This window comes from Zootoca vivipara, chromosome 3 (assembly GCF_965207765.1).
Source record: "Zootoca vivipara chromosome 3, rZooViv2.hap1.1, whole genome shotgun sequence".
Classification (NCBI taxonomy): Eukaryota; Metazoa; Chordata; class Lepidosauria; order Squamata; family Lacertidae; genus Zootoca; species Zootoca vivipara.
Window position 1 is genome coordinate 22115728 of NC_142586.1, and position 14268 is coordinate 22129995.

Sequence of the window (14268 nt, forward strand, 5' to 3'; positions counted from 1 at the left end):
AGTACTAAAAAAAACAACAACTCAGTAATGGGTTTGTTTCCAAGTTTGCTGTCAAGACAACTTCTCTGACTGGGTAGAACACCAAATTGTCTGATTATCTGAACCAATACAATGTTGCTAGGTTAAAGAATGACAGCAGTCCTTTGTACATTATTGCGAATATCGTAATTTTAAAAGTATGTGATGATTATATATATCATTGTTTTTTAAAAAAATTAAAAAATGTCCAGTAGCACCTTAGAGACCAATTAAGTTTGTTCTGGGTATAAGCTTTCGTGTGCATGCACACTTCTTTAAAAAGTTTTGCAGTTAAAAGCACACGCAAGCAGTTCTCATGATTTTAAGTGAAGCTTTAGGAAATTACCCTTACTTTTAGGAAATCCCCAGTCTTCCAAGTCTAGGTCTGGAAACTACCATTTATAAAGTGAGGTTTTCCCTTACTATATGCTTGGCAAAGAAAAATTAGTTTTTGAATTTTACAATGGTAGGGTGGAAAGAATGCACATGACTTATGAATACAAGCCACAACTCTTAAACAACACTGCTTAATGAATGCCAATAGAGTTCTTTTTATCTATAAAAGACAAATAACTTACTTTAAAATTCAATTTGTATGCATTTATCAACTTCTTTTCTTGTCTTACTATGCCTGGATATTTCTCCTCTCTCTCTCTCATTTTTAAATTACTGTGTATGTGGTTTGAAATCAAATGCATGAGGAAAAAAATGGACACCATAAAGCTTTGGGGAACTACAGTGTTTGGAAGCATGTCAATAATGCGCTAGAAAAAATGCCACCAAAGAAAGTTACATACTTGTCTTCTGTGGTTGCCACGCAGAAAAGAACTGGGCATTCCATTCTTACACTCTGAATCGCTTTGCTCTTCATAGCTTTCAAACTCACTCGAACTCCACCCATATTCTAGAGAGCTATTTCCACCTTCATCTCCATTTTCAACATCATCGTAAATCATCTCCTCTGCATGCATTAATACGCAAAATATAATTTTGTTAAGCTATGGAGAAGTTCAAATTCTTTATATGTTCTACGTGCCTGCTAAATAAGTTGAAGAGATAAAGCATTTCAGGGAACACCTGCACTTTTCAGTACACAAGGAAAGAATTAGTGAAAGGTTGAGAAATCAACATGTCTGTTATCACACCACAAAAGGTAGAGTTTGCATTCTGTCTTGGAATATCTTTCACAATATAGGTTCAAGAGCAGCAGTGGGAGACCTCAGATCCTATAGTGTTGGGCATAAAGAAGATACATCATTCTATTACTCCATGTTCTGGAAACTCATACCCTTTATTTAAACTACATCCCAGGAATGAATAAATTTGTGTTGTCTTGTTCTATTTACACACTGAATTCATTGTGCAAACTCTGGCTTTACAATTCACTTCTATTACTTTAAGCAAATAATTCCTTATCTAAAGGAAAGTCTACTTCTTTCTGTGATAGATCAGACAATAAAGGTTGGAGGTGCCCAGATAATCATTGTGAGAAAGCCGCAGACTTTGGTCCAATTGCTGAATAATTCACTGGCATATGCCCCTCCCTTTCCTATGCCTCCTGTTGCTGTTGTTGTTACCGGTATTGTTGTTTAGAAGAAGAAGAAGAGGGAGAAGAAGAGGAAGAAGAAGAGGAAGAGGAAGAGGAAGAGGAAGAGGAAGAAGAAGAGGAAGAAGAAGAAGAAGAAGAAGAAGAAGAAGAAGAAGAAGAAGAAGAAGAAGAAGAAGAAGAAGACAGTTCATTTGAAGATCACAGGGAGGTTGGCAAGTTTTATAAAATTATAGGTTTATTAAATTTATTGCTTTGCACTAGAAAGGTTCTCAAGCAATTTACAACCAAAGTAAAACAAATAAATAAAATCACATAGGCATTACATAATTTTAGAAGCAGCCACCTTTAATATCATGATGTGCAACACTTAGATTGCAAGTACTCTAAAAAGCAAGCTAAACTTCCAGGCTTTTTAGAAACAAATGTAATGTGTTGCCCGTAGATAAGGTGAGATACACAATAACATTTTTGGAAAACAATTATGGAGAACAAGAAATGGTACATGAATACAGAGGCACCAAAAAGAAAAGAAAAGGCTGAGACAAAATGGGAGTCAGTTTCTACAAACACTTCACATATAAGCCCTCTTTCAGCGTTTTTTTGTTTGTTTGATTGTTTGTAAATCAAAGGAGATGAAAATATATTCTCATTCCATCATTGTATTACTTAGCCAGCCGTATTTGGTTATGTGATATCACAGGAGGCAAATATATCCACTTCAGATGGAAGGCAAAGCTTCCCGATTACACTGGCAATCATAGGGTTAGGAGGTCATTATGTTCACTATATAATCCCCGACTGGCTGGGATTACATAACAACAAAGACTTATACTTTGTTGTTATATACAGCATTTCAGGAGAGCCTAAAAAGAGTCATGAAGATAAATGGAAAGGGGATGCTTCATGGGTTGTCTTGTAGAACATTCCCTGCTCCCTCCATGAATACCACCCCTGCTCTGAATAAATTCACATGTGAACTCTACATCAACCCCATAACACACATAGCCTAAAATGGCACGGATAAAACAGGAACATCTTATATATTTTACATGCAAATGTCATTTCCAGAAGGGGCAATTGGGGATGGTAAAGCACAAGTGGAGTTCTTAATCCCCTTCTTTGTGTACCAATTCACTTCCCCAACTGACTTTTCCACCCTTCATAAGGATGATCTTTAAATCTGTAAATTGAAGCCCTTTTTCAGAGCAAGTCAAGTGAGTTTCTTCATGGAGGTTGATGGGATTTTCCTTTCATAAAGCTAAATCTGGTGCCCTCCACTGCAATATTCTATTCTATTCTAACCCTGCGAGATTCAAGGCAAGTAAGGGAGGATTTGGTGGGGGAGAGAGCAGGATGGGAAAGGACTGATCATCAGCTCCCATTGGAACTTCAGATAGAATTATTGATAAATGGCACAGGGAAAAAGCACCAAGTCTACGCCTTGGTTTTGAATTCAAACTCATACCTGGTTCTGAGTCTGAATTTTCTCTTGGCACATCATCATATATTACCTCATCTGGATCTGAAAGCAAAAAAAGATGGGGAAACCACAATATATCAGACAAACACCGTAGACTTTTAGCAAGACATACACTAAAATATTTGCAAAACAGGTGTGATAAAATAAAGGTTCAGAAGAAATAATAGAACGGCTGGGGATGCCCAGCCAGATGGAAGGGGTACACAGAATAACATCAACATCATCATTATATTATTAATTTATTATTATTATTATTATTATTATTATTATTATTATTATTATTATTATTAGCAACATGCTTTTATATTTTCAGCACTGGCTGCATATTTATTTATTTATTTGCCAACCTTTCTCACAAAGCAGGGTGTCAATATTAGCCATTATCTAATCCAGCTGTTGCCAAACTTAGGCCCCAGGACCCACATGTAGCTCTTTTAACAGTCCAGTTGTGTTTCTAGCTGCTTCGATCCCCAGTTCTGGGGGAAAGGTGGTATATAAATATAAATAAATAAATCCAACAAGGGTGCCCATGCGTTTTGCAGCTCCCTGCCTACTCCCCAAGATGCTGGAAGACTGGGCGATCTCTGCCCTTCATAATCTCTTGTTCTGCAGACATGCTGAAGGTGAAAGAAAAGAAGCATCAGATGACATCATACAGGAAAGAGAAGAGGCATGAGCAAGAAGATGAAGGAGACTTGCTGGAGACACAGAGGGATCAACTAAAGTGCTATCGTACCTTGGTTCTCGAACACCTTGGTACTCATACGTTTCAGCTCCTGAACGCTGCAAACCTGGACGTGTTCTGGTTTGCAAACGTTTTTTGGAAGCTGAACATGCAACATGGCTTCCGCGGCTTCTAATTGAGTGCAGGAAGCTCCTGCAGCCAATCGGAAGCTGCGCCTTGGTTTTCTCACGTTTTCGTAAGTCGAACGGACTTCTGGAACAGATTATATTTGAGAATCAAGGTACGACTGTTCTCGTTAGTCCAAGAAGTGCAGATAAGGTGTGCTAATATTAGAGATCAAATTCGTCAAGCATATATGAACTAAAGGGTGTTTCTTCAGACTTGCGACAGAAAAGCAAGTCAAAGAAGCTTCAATTTTGCATAATTCTCCCAAGTTTACAGAAGATATTTGTCCTGCTCATCTCATCTTTTTCTTTTTGTCTGGCCTAGACACTATCCTAGTGTCTAGGATACCTGCAGAGCAATCGTATCAGAGGAATCTAACTAGCAACATCCCTGGAAGCAGAGTAATTGTATGTGGAATTCCTGGACCGACCCTGAATAATGAAATCAGACCAGGTATCCAGAAACAAGGAGGAATTCATTCCAGACTTAAATAAAACATTCCAATATAAACAGCTATTTGAGCGATAAACTGATAAACACCAACCCATTATACAGTGGTCCTCCTAGTCCTATCAGCCCCAGACAGCATCACCAATGGGAGTTGTAATCCAGCAATATTGGTGGACCACAGTTTCCCATTCCCTGATTTATAAAGGAACCATAATCACCACTACTTACTCTCCATCCAGTCTGTGTTTGCAGGATCAGCAGCCCATTTGGCCAAGGCATTCTCATCTTTATTTCCCCGATTATCTTCACTTTAAAATAAGCAGATACAAGTTATTAATTATGATAAATATTTCAGTTATTCACAGTAAAATACTATGTATGTTTGCTTTGTAATTTCAATGAAGTTCAACGAAGCTTATTCATAAGTAAGGGTGTATAGAAGCTGCAATGTCTGACATTCAGGGACTTAGAATGCAGTTTAAGCCTCCAATACATTCCCCACCACCACCCATAAAATAAAGGTAAAAGACCCCTGGACAGTTAAGTCAAGTCAAAGGTGACTATGGGGATGTGGCACTGGTTTCACTTTCAGGCCAAGAGATCTGGCGTTTGTCCACAGACAACTTTCCGGTTCATGTGGCCAGCATGACTAACCCACTTCTGGCACAACAGAACACTGCAACCAGAGCAGCGCACAGAAATGCCATTTACCTTCCCACCGGAGCGGTACCTATTTATCTACTTGCCCTTTTTGGCGTGCTTTCAAACTGCTGGGTTGGCAGGAGCTACTAAATACTAGCTGGTGCTAAAATCCCCAGCAACAAATCTACCTTTCCAAGTGTGCTCAGGAAGGCTTTGTGAGCATGCCAGCAAACTAAATGCTGTTAAACACAGTCACTGAAGGAGGAAGAGATTGTACAACGCTTCTTGCGGGAGAGGGGTGCTAACTGCATCCAGCTACGTAGCAGAGGCAGAGCAGCAATGCAGCAGTAGTCCAATGGGTCTAGCAAACCACATGTACTTGATCACAATGCCTGCTGGGGACAGGAAGCTATTGCAGAGCTTGCCTATCCCAGCAACCCTCCCATATCCATAAGTGTTTCTCTTTTCCCACCACTGAGATGCTGTTTGATATGGCAATCACCTATGATATGGGTGCCTTTTCATGTAATGGACTTCAAATGGTGATGGGTCTGTGTACAGTTCCACCAGTGCTGTTTGCTCACAATAGAGTAGCAAGAAGACGGTTTGCAGTGCTTCAAGGCAGAAACAGAGAAAGAAACATTCTACCTATGCAGTAGCTAGACTTTCGTGTGTGTGTGTGTGTGTGTGTGTGTGTGTGTGTGCATCACAGATCTCAAGGGACTGAGTTGCCCTTTGCTCAAATATGGCTATATGGATCACTGCAGTTTGTTTCCACTGGAAGCCTAAACTTAGCAAAGACAGCACCGCTCAAGAAATGCTATCCCTTAATTTATCCAAAATAAATACTTTAGTTTGAAAATCACTGTCTGAGGCTCTGACAGGACAGCCACCGCCCAGAATGCTTGCATGCCGAGGAAGACAAACATGTCATAAAGGGAGATGGCCCAAGGATGACTTAATAAATGAGTCACAGAGACGGGCAAGTAGAAGCAAAGCTGCAGGGAAGGTAAAGCTCTGCAGAGCAAGTTTGCAGAAGCATAGGAAACTGGCTTGGCAGAGACAGCTGTTGTGGAAGACAGAGGAACTGCAACAGAAACCATACAGAGAGAATGTAAGAGTTCTGGTGAATCTGGCCCAAATGTCCCCTCATGAAGCATCCCATTTCTTACGGCGGCCAACCTGATCGCAGAACTACAGGCTTGGAAGGGACCTCAAAGGTTATGGAGTCCAAATCCTTGCCAATGCACTGGCCCCAACATGCCTTGTTGGATGGAGCATTGCACACCAGGCTGTTCCTTTACATCCCTAGAAGCAGAGTAATTGTGGCATCGTTGACAGGTGGGAAAGTAAAACTTGGCCAGTGGGGGGGGAGAGATAAGGACCCCCACCCCTGCTGGAGAAGTATACAACCTGCAAAACGGAGGAATGTGGAAAGGTGTCTAAAACAAGGCGAAGGAGCGGCAAAGGAATCCACTCACTATCAGCACCTGCCTCATTGACCATTCTTACTGAAGGAGGCTGTTATGAAAGAAACATTTTGACCCTCAAACTCAAGACAGAAAAGCAATAGTCAAGGGCAGGCATCCCCAAACTCGACCCTCCAGCTGTTTTGGGACTACAACTCCCATCATCCCTAGCCAGTGGTCAGAGATGATGGGAACTGTAGTCCCAAAACAGCTGGAGGGCCGAGTTTGGAGATGCCTGGTCAAGGGGCATTGATACCAGCTCTTGCATCCAACACATGCACTTTACTCTTTTATAAACTCCAGTATTTTCTTCTTACCCGTTCTGGGGATCCTCTGAACTCTGAGAATTATGGCAATCTTCAGCAACTATATGAACATTTGCTAAAGGAAACAGAAGTAGTAATAGGATCTCTCTCAGTAACAGCCATGTTAAAAAAGACAATAGTTGTGATTGAAACACTCATATTACTTTGCAAAATAAAAAGTAATCCTCTTAAATGCAACCAGTGTGGTTTAATATAGCACTCTCAACCTTCATGGAGTATAGGTAGGAAAATAAAATAATAATAATAGAAAAGACAAACATATAGAGCTGCAAACCAGACCCAATATATTATCTCTTCCCTGCATATGTTTTCTAACCTTTTAAACTTTACTCCTCTTGTTAGCAAAATATTTGAACAAACACTAAAGTGATCTAACTGAAGGCTAGGGATAAGAAACACTGTGAGATTTGTTTGTGGCAACATATTTAAACTAGAAACATAAGGATTTTATGTTGTTTTTAGAATGAAAGCCAGTACTCTTCAGAGCATTAGCAGCTATATATGTCAAAGATTTACAAATTACCTGCTGCTATTGTAGATTACTCTCGATGTTCAAAATAATCCTTGTAGGAACATAGGAACCTGCTTTATACTGAGCCAGAACAATGGGTCTACCTTGCCCAGTATTGTCTAAACAAGTTGACAGTGGCTGTCCAGGATTTCATACAAGGTTCTCTCCCTGGAGATGCAGGGGCTTAAACCCAGAGGCAGAGCTAGCTGTTCCGGCACCCGGAGTGGCACAGGGGGTGGGGTGGTGATCTGACCCCCTTCAGGGATGACACCCAAGGCAGACCGAACCCCCGTACCCCCTTCCTTTGTCAGTGCTTAAACCTAAGACCTTTTATATGCAAAGCAGATGCTCTGCCACTAGGGGTGCAGGAAAAATTTGTTTCAGTTCACATTTAAAGGCAAACCTACCCAATTCACATTTTCCGAAACAGTATGCAAACCAAAACACAGCACTTCTCTGTGTTTTGCATTGTAGGTCTCCAGCCAAGTAATGTGTACTAAAATGCATGTACTGGGATGACATATATGCCTATGTCAATAAAAGCAACGTACAAAAATGCATTTTTATAGGGGAAATTGCTTTGCAAAAATTGGTATATTGGGCAAAATCACCTACACAAAAATGTGCACATTAGGAGAAATTCGTACTAAGATGCTGATGAGTCTGCAGGGGACCTTTTTTTAAAAAAAAATGCAAACTAATGTGAGAATGTAGAGAACACGAGGTTGGGAAAAAGAGAAACTGAAACAGAAATTGATGAATTCACCCATCCCTATGTATCACTGAACTACAGCCCACCCCTGTCAATGGAACCGATCCAGACAAATTGCATCTTGCATTACAGTGAGGAACAAACAATCCACTAAGCAACCCAATGCGAAATAACCATACAGAGGCAAAGAGAAGAACAGTGATGAAAGAACTGCACGTTTCTTCCCTCTTATTGGGTGCAGTCGCCCATAAAGCATCATCTTGGCTGTGAGTCCTGGGAGACTTGCATCCTGCCTGGTCTGAGAAGGCAGGGCCCTGACTGACTCCAGCTACAAAAGCTGAGGCTGCTGAACAGACTCTTGGGCTGCAGTAACTTTAATGGGGGTTGTTGAGTGTGTGTGTGTTCTTGCTGTTATTGGGTTTTTTTGTATTTTATTTTAGAACTTATTGTGATTTATGTAGAAATTGTTCAGCTTGTGAGCTTTGATGTTTTATTTATTGCTTACGACTACTTATGTTTGTAATTACGTAACTTTTTGCATGTCGTAAGCCACCTTGAGCATGGTTTTGAACTATGGAAAGGCGGCATGCCAAGAAAATTATGTATGTATGTATGTATGTATGTATGTATGTATGTATGTATGTATGTATGTAAAGTATCAGAACTATGATACTGCTTTATAAACACTAACTTCAAAAGTTACGCTACCTTCTTCATCCACAGACACAGTTCGTATTATGACAGGACTGGAGTATGCTGGCAATAGCAACGGTAAGTTGGAAGGTACAGCATAACCGCAGGCCACAGGAACAGAATATCCACTTGGGAGAGTAGGGCTTATACTTCCATCCTGTGGGCTTGGCTCTGGTGACAATGATGGCTCCTTTTCTTGCACTGGCGAAATTGTTATGACAGAGTATGGGTTTACTCTTGGTGGGACCACCTCTGCTGTGCCTTCAGCTCCCGCCATTTTCTCGGCTCCATCCACATTTTCATTCCCTTGAATGAAAACCACACAAGTTGTTGTCAAAATGCAAATGCAAGAACCCTGTTGCGATGCTCCCCCCTCTTGCCCTTCAGATGAATCCTCTAAAACCCCTTCTTAAGGAGATAATTCTGCAGCAGCCTCCAGAGACAAGTGTGCTGAGCAGACGAAGAATGGAAGAGAGCAACTCTAAACTTCAGCCTGCCAGATGGAAGATCAAGCTATTGGTTTGGGTTATCAATTATAGTGAGCACAAACTATGGTTTGGTATGGTGGTTTTGATTCAGTTTAACAGCTCTGGCCCCTGTAAAGCCACATTCAGCCAATGACCTTCTTCCTCCAGCAGCCTGCCATGCCCAACCTGAGATACATTGGTGGAAGCCACGAGAGGGGACCTGAGCTTACTTGTGCTCCCCCCTTCTGTATGATTATTGGTACTTTGGATGCAACCCAGTATCTCTGCTGACAGAGAAACTCAACCAGCTTGTGCAGTGAATTGTACTAAATGATATAGCTATTATCTTGCATATGTTACATCAAGCAAACATGTTAAAGAGGAGTGGAAGAAGATGAATTTCTTTCTTTTTATTTCCTAGGCAGCATATCTTTATCTTTTGACATCACCTTAGGCCGGCCTGCACAAGTGTTCATTCTGCATACAAATGACTTGAGACTGCACCCGCTGGCTCTGGTCCCATCACCACCCTCATGTAAACAGGACTCTACACACATAGGGACTACGTAGAATGTAGTGCTAAGGAGATCCTTCCACCTTTGCAAGTATTTCAGCAGAACAACAGCACAATCTTCCTTCTCCTCCTACCATTTGCTGTTCTGAGGATTCTCCTGTCTCCCACCCCCCCCCAAAAAAAACTAATTTCAGGAGGGGGGAAATGCCCCATTGAATTAGCAGTTCTTGCATGGGCTTCCACTAGTAGGACCCATTAGCTGAATCTGGTCCATAGAAAATCTATGTGCAATCTGTGCGCTTTTCAAGCACACTTATTGCATGTAGCCTCTTATGTAAATGACACCGTGCAGCTATGAGCTTAATGGACAGTTGCCCATAGAAACTATCCCAATGTTCTTTCCATGTACTTATTTCTACTTTGAATGAATGTTTGCAGTTCATTATTATTTTGAAAGGGATCTCACATGCACTAAGTAAATAAATGAAGTATCAGCAATGCTCTCATAGCTTTATTAGGCATGGTCACACGTACCTGTAGAATTCACTTCTTCCTGTTCTGCGTTATTCTTCCTAGACTCTAAATTCGATGGCAAAGCAGTTTGCCTGTCGGCTTCTGGAATTTCATCTCCGCTATCAAAGTCAAACTGTTCTCCTTCTTCCTCCTCTTCATCATCAGCAGTGCCAGTTGTTAGTTCATTTTCTAAAACTAAAAAAAACAGACTTTTTAAACAAAACAATGACCACCGCTAACTTAGGTAGACTAGGCAGCTTTAGTTGCAGAGTCAATACAAGAAATATTGGACAAATAATTATTAAAAGACAATACATACAACTCTGGGGCAGGGATGAGATGACTTCATCCTTCTATAAATAATTGCTGAACTTCTAGCTAACAGTGAAACATTGTCTGGAAATAAATTACAGGAAGTGTACAGAGATGTTTTAATTGCCATAATGCCCAAAGAAGGAAAATATCCAATGCCACTATCGTGATAAAGATCAATTTCACTTTTTGACAATGGTTATGACTATACAATTTTAACAGTATTTTAGCAAAGCTTTTGAATATGATCTTATATAGATATTATCATTAGTGTGGTATTCATCTACGTTTTTCCCCCGAGTAGACCCACTGAAATGAATTAACATAGTCATGTTAGTGAGGTCAATGAGAAGTGGGTCTACTCTGAATAATACTTGAATTATCACCCTAGTTTTGTGTTGTTGTTTTTAACAGACCAAATGAATGAGACACAATGTCAAGGTTTTACATCGGGGTTTCCAAACTACCCTCCATGAGCTTCACTCAAATGGTCTGCAGCATGCCAGTATTAAATATTCATATGGACCTTTAATTGTATTTTATTGCTCCTTTTATTTCTTATATTGCATTTTATTATATTAAAATTTAAATCTAATTGTAATGCAATACAAGAAACAGAAGAGGCAACAAAAAATCTAGCAAAAAATCTAGCACCTAACACAATGCATTACAATGCTTTCTTTCTTTTTTAATATGCTTTTTATTAGCTTATTATTACAACACAAACACACGCAAAGAAAAGACTTTAAAAAAAATACAGATACAAAACAAATAATAAATGTATATCCATATTTCAATTCTTATTCTTTTCTAATTGACTTCCTTCGTTCTCAAAGCGAGTCTAATTTCATATTTGGTAAACTGTTTCTTGCTCATTTCCTTTTCCCTACTTTTCTCCACATTTTATACTTTTACACCATTTTTTGTTTTGCAAAAATTACTCAAAGCAAGTCTAGGTACTAATTTTAGGACACTGCTTTTTTAGATAATCTCTATATTTTCCCCATTCTTTTTGGAATTTTTGTTTAGATTGTCCCCTAATTGTATCCAGCATTTTGGCCAATTCAAGGTAATCAAATAATTTATCTTGCCACTCTTTTTTTTGTTGGTACTATCTCTTTTTTCCTATCTTTTGCAATTAAGATTCTCACTGCCGATGTCGCATACAGAAATATTCTCTTATTTTCACTTGCAATGTCAGAGTCTAATATGCCCAGCAGAAAAGCTTCTGTTTGTTTGTTTTTTATAAAGGTCTGTTTAAATATTTTCTGCAGCTCTTTATATACCATATCCCAGGAGCTCTTAATTTTATTACAGGTCCACCACATGTGTAGCAGCGTTCCCTCTGCTTGATAATAATAATAATAATAATTTATTATTTATACCCCGCCCATCTGGCTGGGTTTCCCCAGCCACTCTGGGCGGCTTCCAACAGAAAAATAAGACACAATAATCTATTAAACATTAAAAGCCTTCAGATGTCTTCTAAAAGTCTGGTAGTTGTTTTCCTTTTTGACATCTGTTGGGAGGGCGTTCCACAGGGCAGGCGCCACCACCGAGAAGGCCCTCTGCCTAGTTCCCTGCAACTTGGCTTCTCGCAACGAGGGAACCGCCAGAAGGCCCTCGGTGCTGGACCTCAGTGTCCGGGCAGAATGATGGAGGTGGAGACGCTCCTTCAGGTATACTGGACCAAGGCCATTTAGGGCTTTGGAGTTGATGACACCTCCAACACATTTTGGATTTTGTTTTATACATTTTGAATATTTCAAGTGGTCCATGGTGGGGGAAGCTTGGGAACCATTGTATTTGATCATGCATGCGAACTAAACAAATATTTTTTTAACATCTCAGCTGGGAGTGGTGGTAGCTCTGCTACTAAGTTTCACACAAATACACATCTCATAGGGCTGCTATGAGAAGAACAACAAAAGATAAGCATGCTATCAAAGCTCTGGGTTCTGCGATTCATCAATGCTAACTTTGTCTTAAGTGTTTCAAAGTGTTTCTTAAGTTTTTCAAAAGCAATCCTTTCAGCTCTCTCTTCTCCTGAACCTTGACAAAAAATATATATTTTCATCCCTTCAGAAGTCACTACTTTCCTTCAAAAACTTCCATGTAAATATTTTCCTTTGGGAAGTGGAGGAAACCGGGCATATATTTAGAAACAAGATTATTTAACTTGAAGGTAAGAAGAGGTCAAGGGAAACCCACATAAATCTTAGAAAATCTAATTATTATGTAAGATTTTCTCAGACACTCTACTAGCTTGGGCACGCTCTGAAAAATTCCTCTACAAAAATCCACACTACTCAACTGTTCAGACCGTCAAAGCAATAAGCTTTCTTGCTATATATTCTGTTTCCTGAACCAAGTTGACTCAGCATGCCTGTTATTGACACCTCTAATGCACTGTAAGAAAGGAAGGTCAATCTTTTTCATTATCTAGCTGGTGCAACATGTTAAATGGCTAAGTTTTCGTGTGCGCTCTTTAAACGCTCATTCATTCACTTGCCTCTGAACACAAAGCTAAATATCCTATCATTCACATCCTAAGGGGTTGAGGTGACAACCGCAGAAGCTCAAAAGCAAAAGTTGCTGTTGACAGGAATGCTCATATGCTGCAACAGAGCTGAGCAAACCAGCATCAAGGAAAAGTGTTACAAGCTCTCAAGCAAATATAGAAATTCTCTACTGCTGGCACAAGATACGTTATCTTTGCTCACTCTTCCCAAAATACCTTACACTGACAGCCTCACACCCGGCGCTGCTTGGGAATTCTAAGAAAGAAAGAAAATCAGTGCAGTTTTGAAAGGTTCCATCAGCTATCTTAATTCAACTTAAGGTCCAATCGTATCCCAGCAGAGACAAAAACCTGCTCCATTATCTCAAGGAACAAGCCTGCAAAAGTCTAATCCTGGGGACTTCAAAGCTCATGCAACTCTTTGACAGCTTTTCTGTGGGAGGTTTACCCATCTATTCATGTATCAACATGCAAGCTGATTCAAAAATCTTCAGCAATTGTTGAAGGCCCTGCCCATTATACCGTTGGCTCAAATTTCTGAATGCAGGCACAATTGAGTAATGCAGTAACAAGGTATGTCTTTTGGTACTGGTTCCTTGTTTTCAAGGGCCAGTGGGCAAGGGGCCCCCTCCCCCTATGAGTCCACCTTCTCACTATTAAAATCATCACCGCCACTGCTCTTCACCATTTCCCTACAGCAAATGCCCACTATGCAGACCTTTGATGCCAGCTCTTCTTCCAGAATAGAGAGAATAATACCAAGCCCCTTTCTGAAGTCATTCAGACCACTGGAGAAAGTGTTGGCATAACAGTTGTCTTCAGCTATTCTCCTTCTCTGGGCCACATTGTCATGCAGCAGAGGAGAAACTGAAGCATTAAGAAGGCAGCAAGAGTGAAGTGCTCTGTTGCACAGAAGGAAAGTCGCTCACTCTTTCTCTTGCTGAACACATCCCCTTGGCTCTGCAATACTTTGGACTAAATCCTTTATAAGGATTTCTCAGAAGCATTACATTCAGAAAGACAGTCAAGCAGCAGAACAGGCCTCAGAGCATGAAAGCAGTGCAGCCACAGAAACGAACTCTACAGAAATCTCATTGTTGTCTTTCCCCCATTATCACATTTATTGTTCATGCTTAATTTTGTGTGTGGCCTCATTTACAAAGATGAAGCTTTGTTGCACCAAAGCAGCTTTTACCAAGCAAAAATAGCAACTGCAATTTTTTTGCCAACTCAATGAGAAC

At 40.2% G+C, this 14268-nt stretch overlaps 1 protein-coding gene across 8 annotated transcripts in view; it reads right to left on the reverse strand.

Moving 5' to 3' along the window:
* Positions 1-14268, reverse strand: part of ARHGEF10 (Rho guanine nucleotide exchange factor 10) — a 91956-nt gene that overhangs the window by 64266 nt on the left and 13422 nt on the right. For all 8 annotated transcript variants that reach the window (XM_088665672.1, XM_088665674.1, XM_088665673.1 and 5 more), the window contains exons 3-8: positions 10216-10389; positions 8716-9006; positions 6776-6839; positions 4576-4655; positions 3033-3089; positions 816-979 (exon numbers count right to left, since the gene is read on the reverse strand). In XM_088665672.1, coding sequence (XP_088521798.1) covers positions 816-979; positions 3033-3089; positions 4576-4655; positions 6776-6839; positions 8716-9006; positions 10216-10389 — 830 coding nt within the window. The remainder of the gene's footprint in view (positions 1-815; positions 980-3032; positions 3090-4575; positions 4656-6775; positions 6840-8715; positions 9007-10215; positions 10390-14268) is intronic.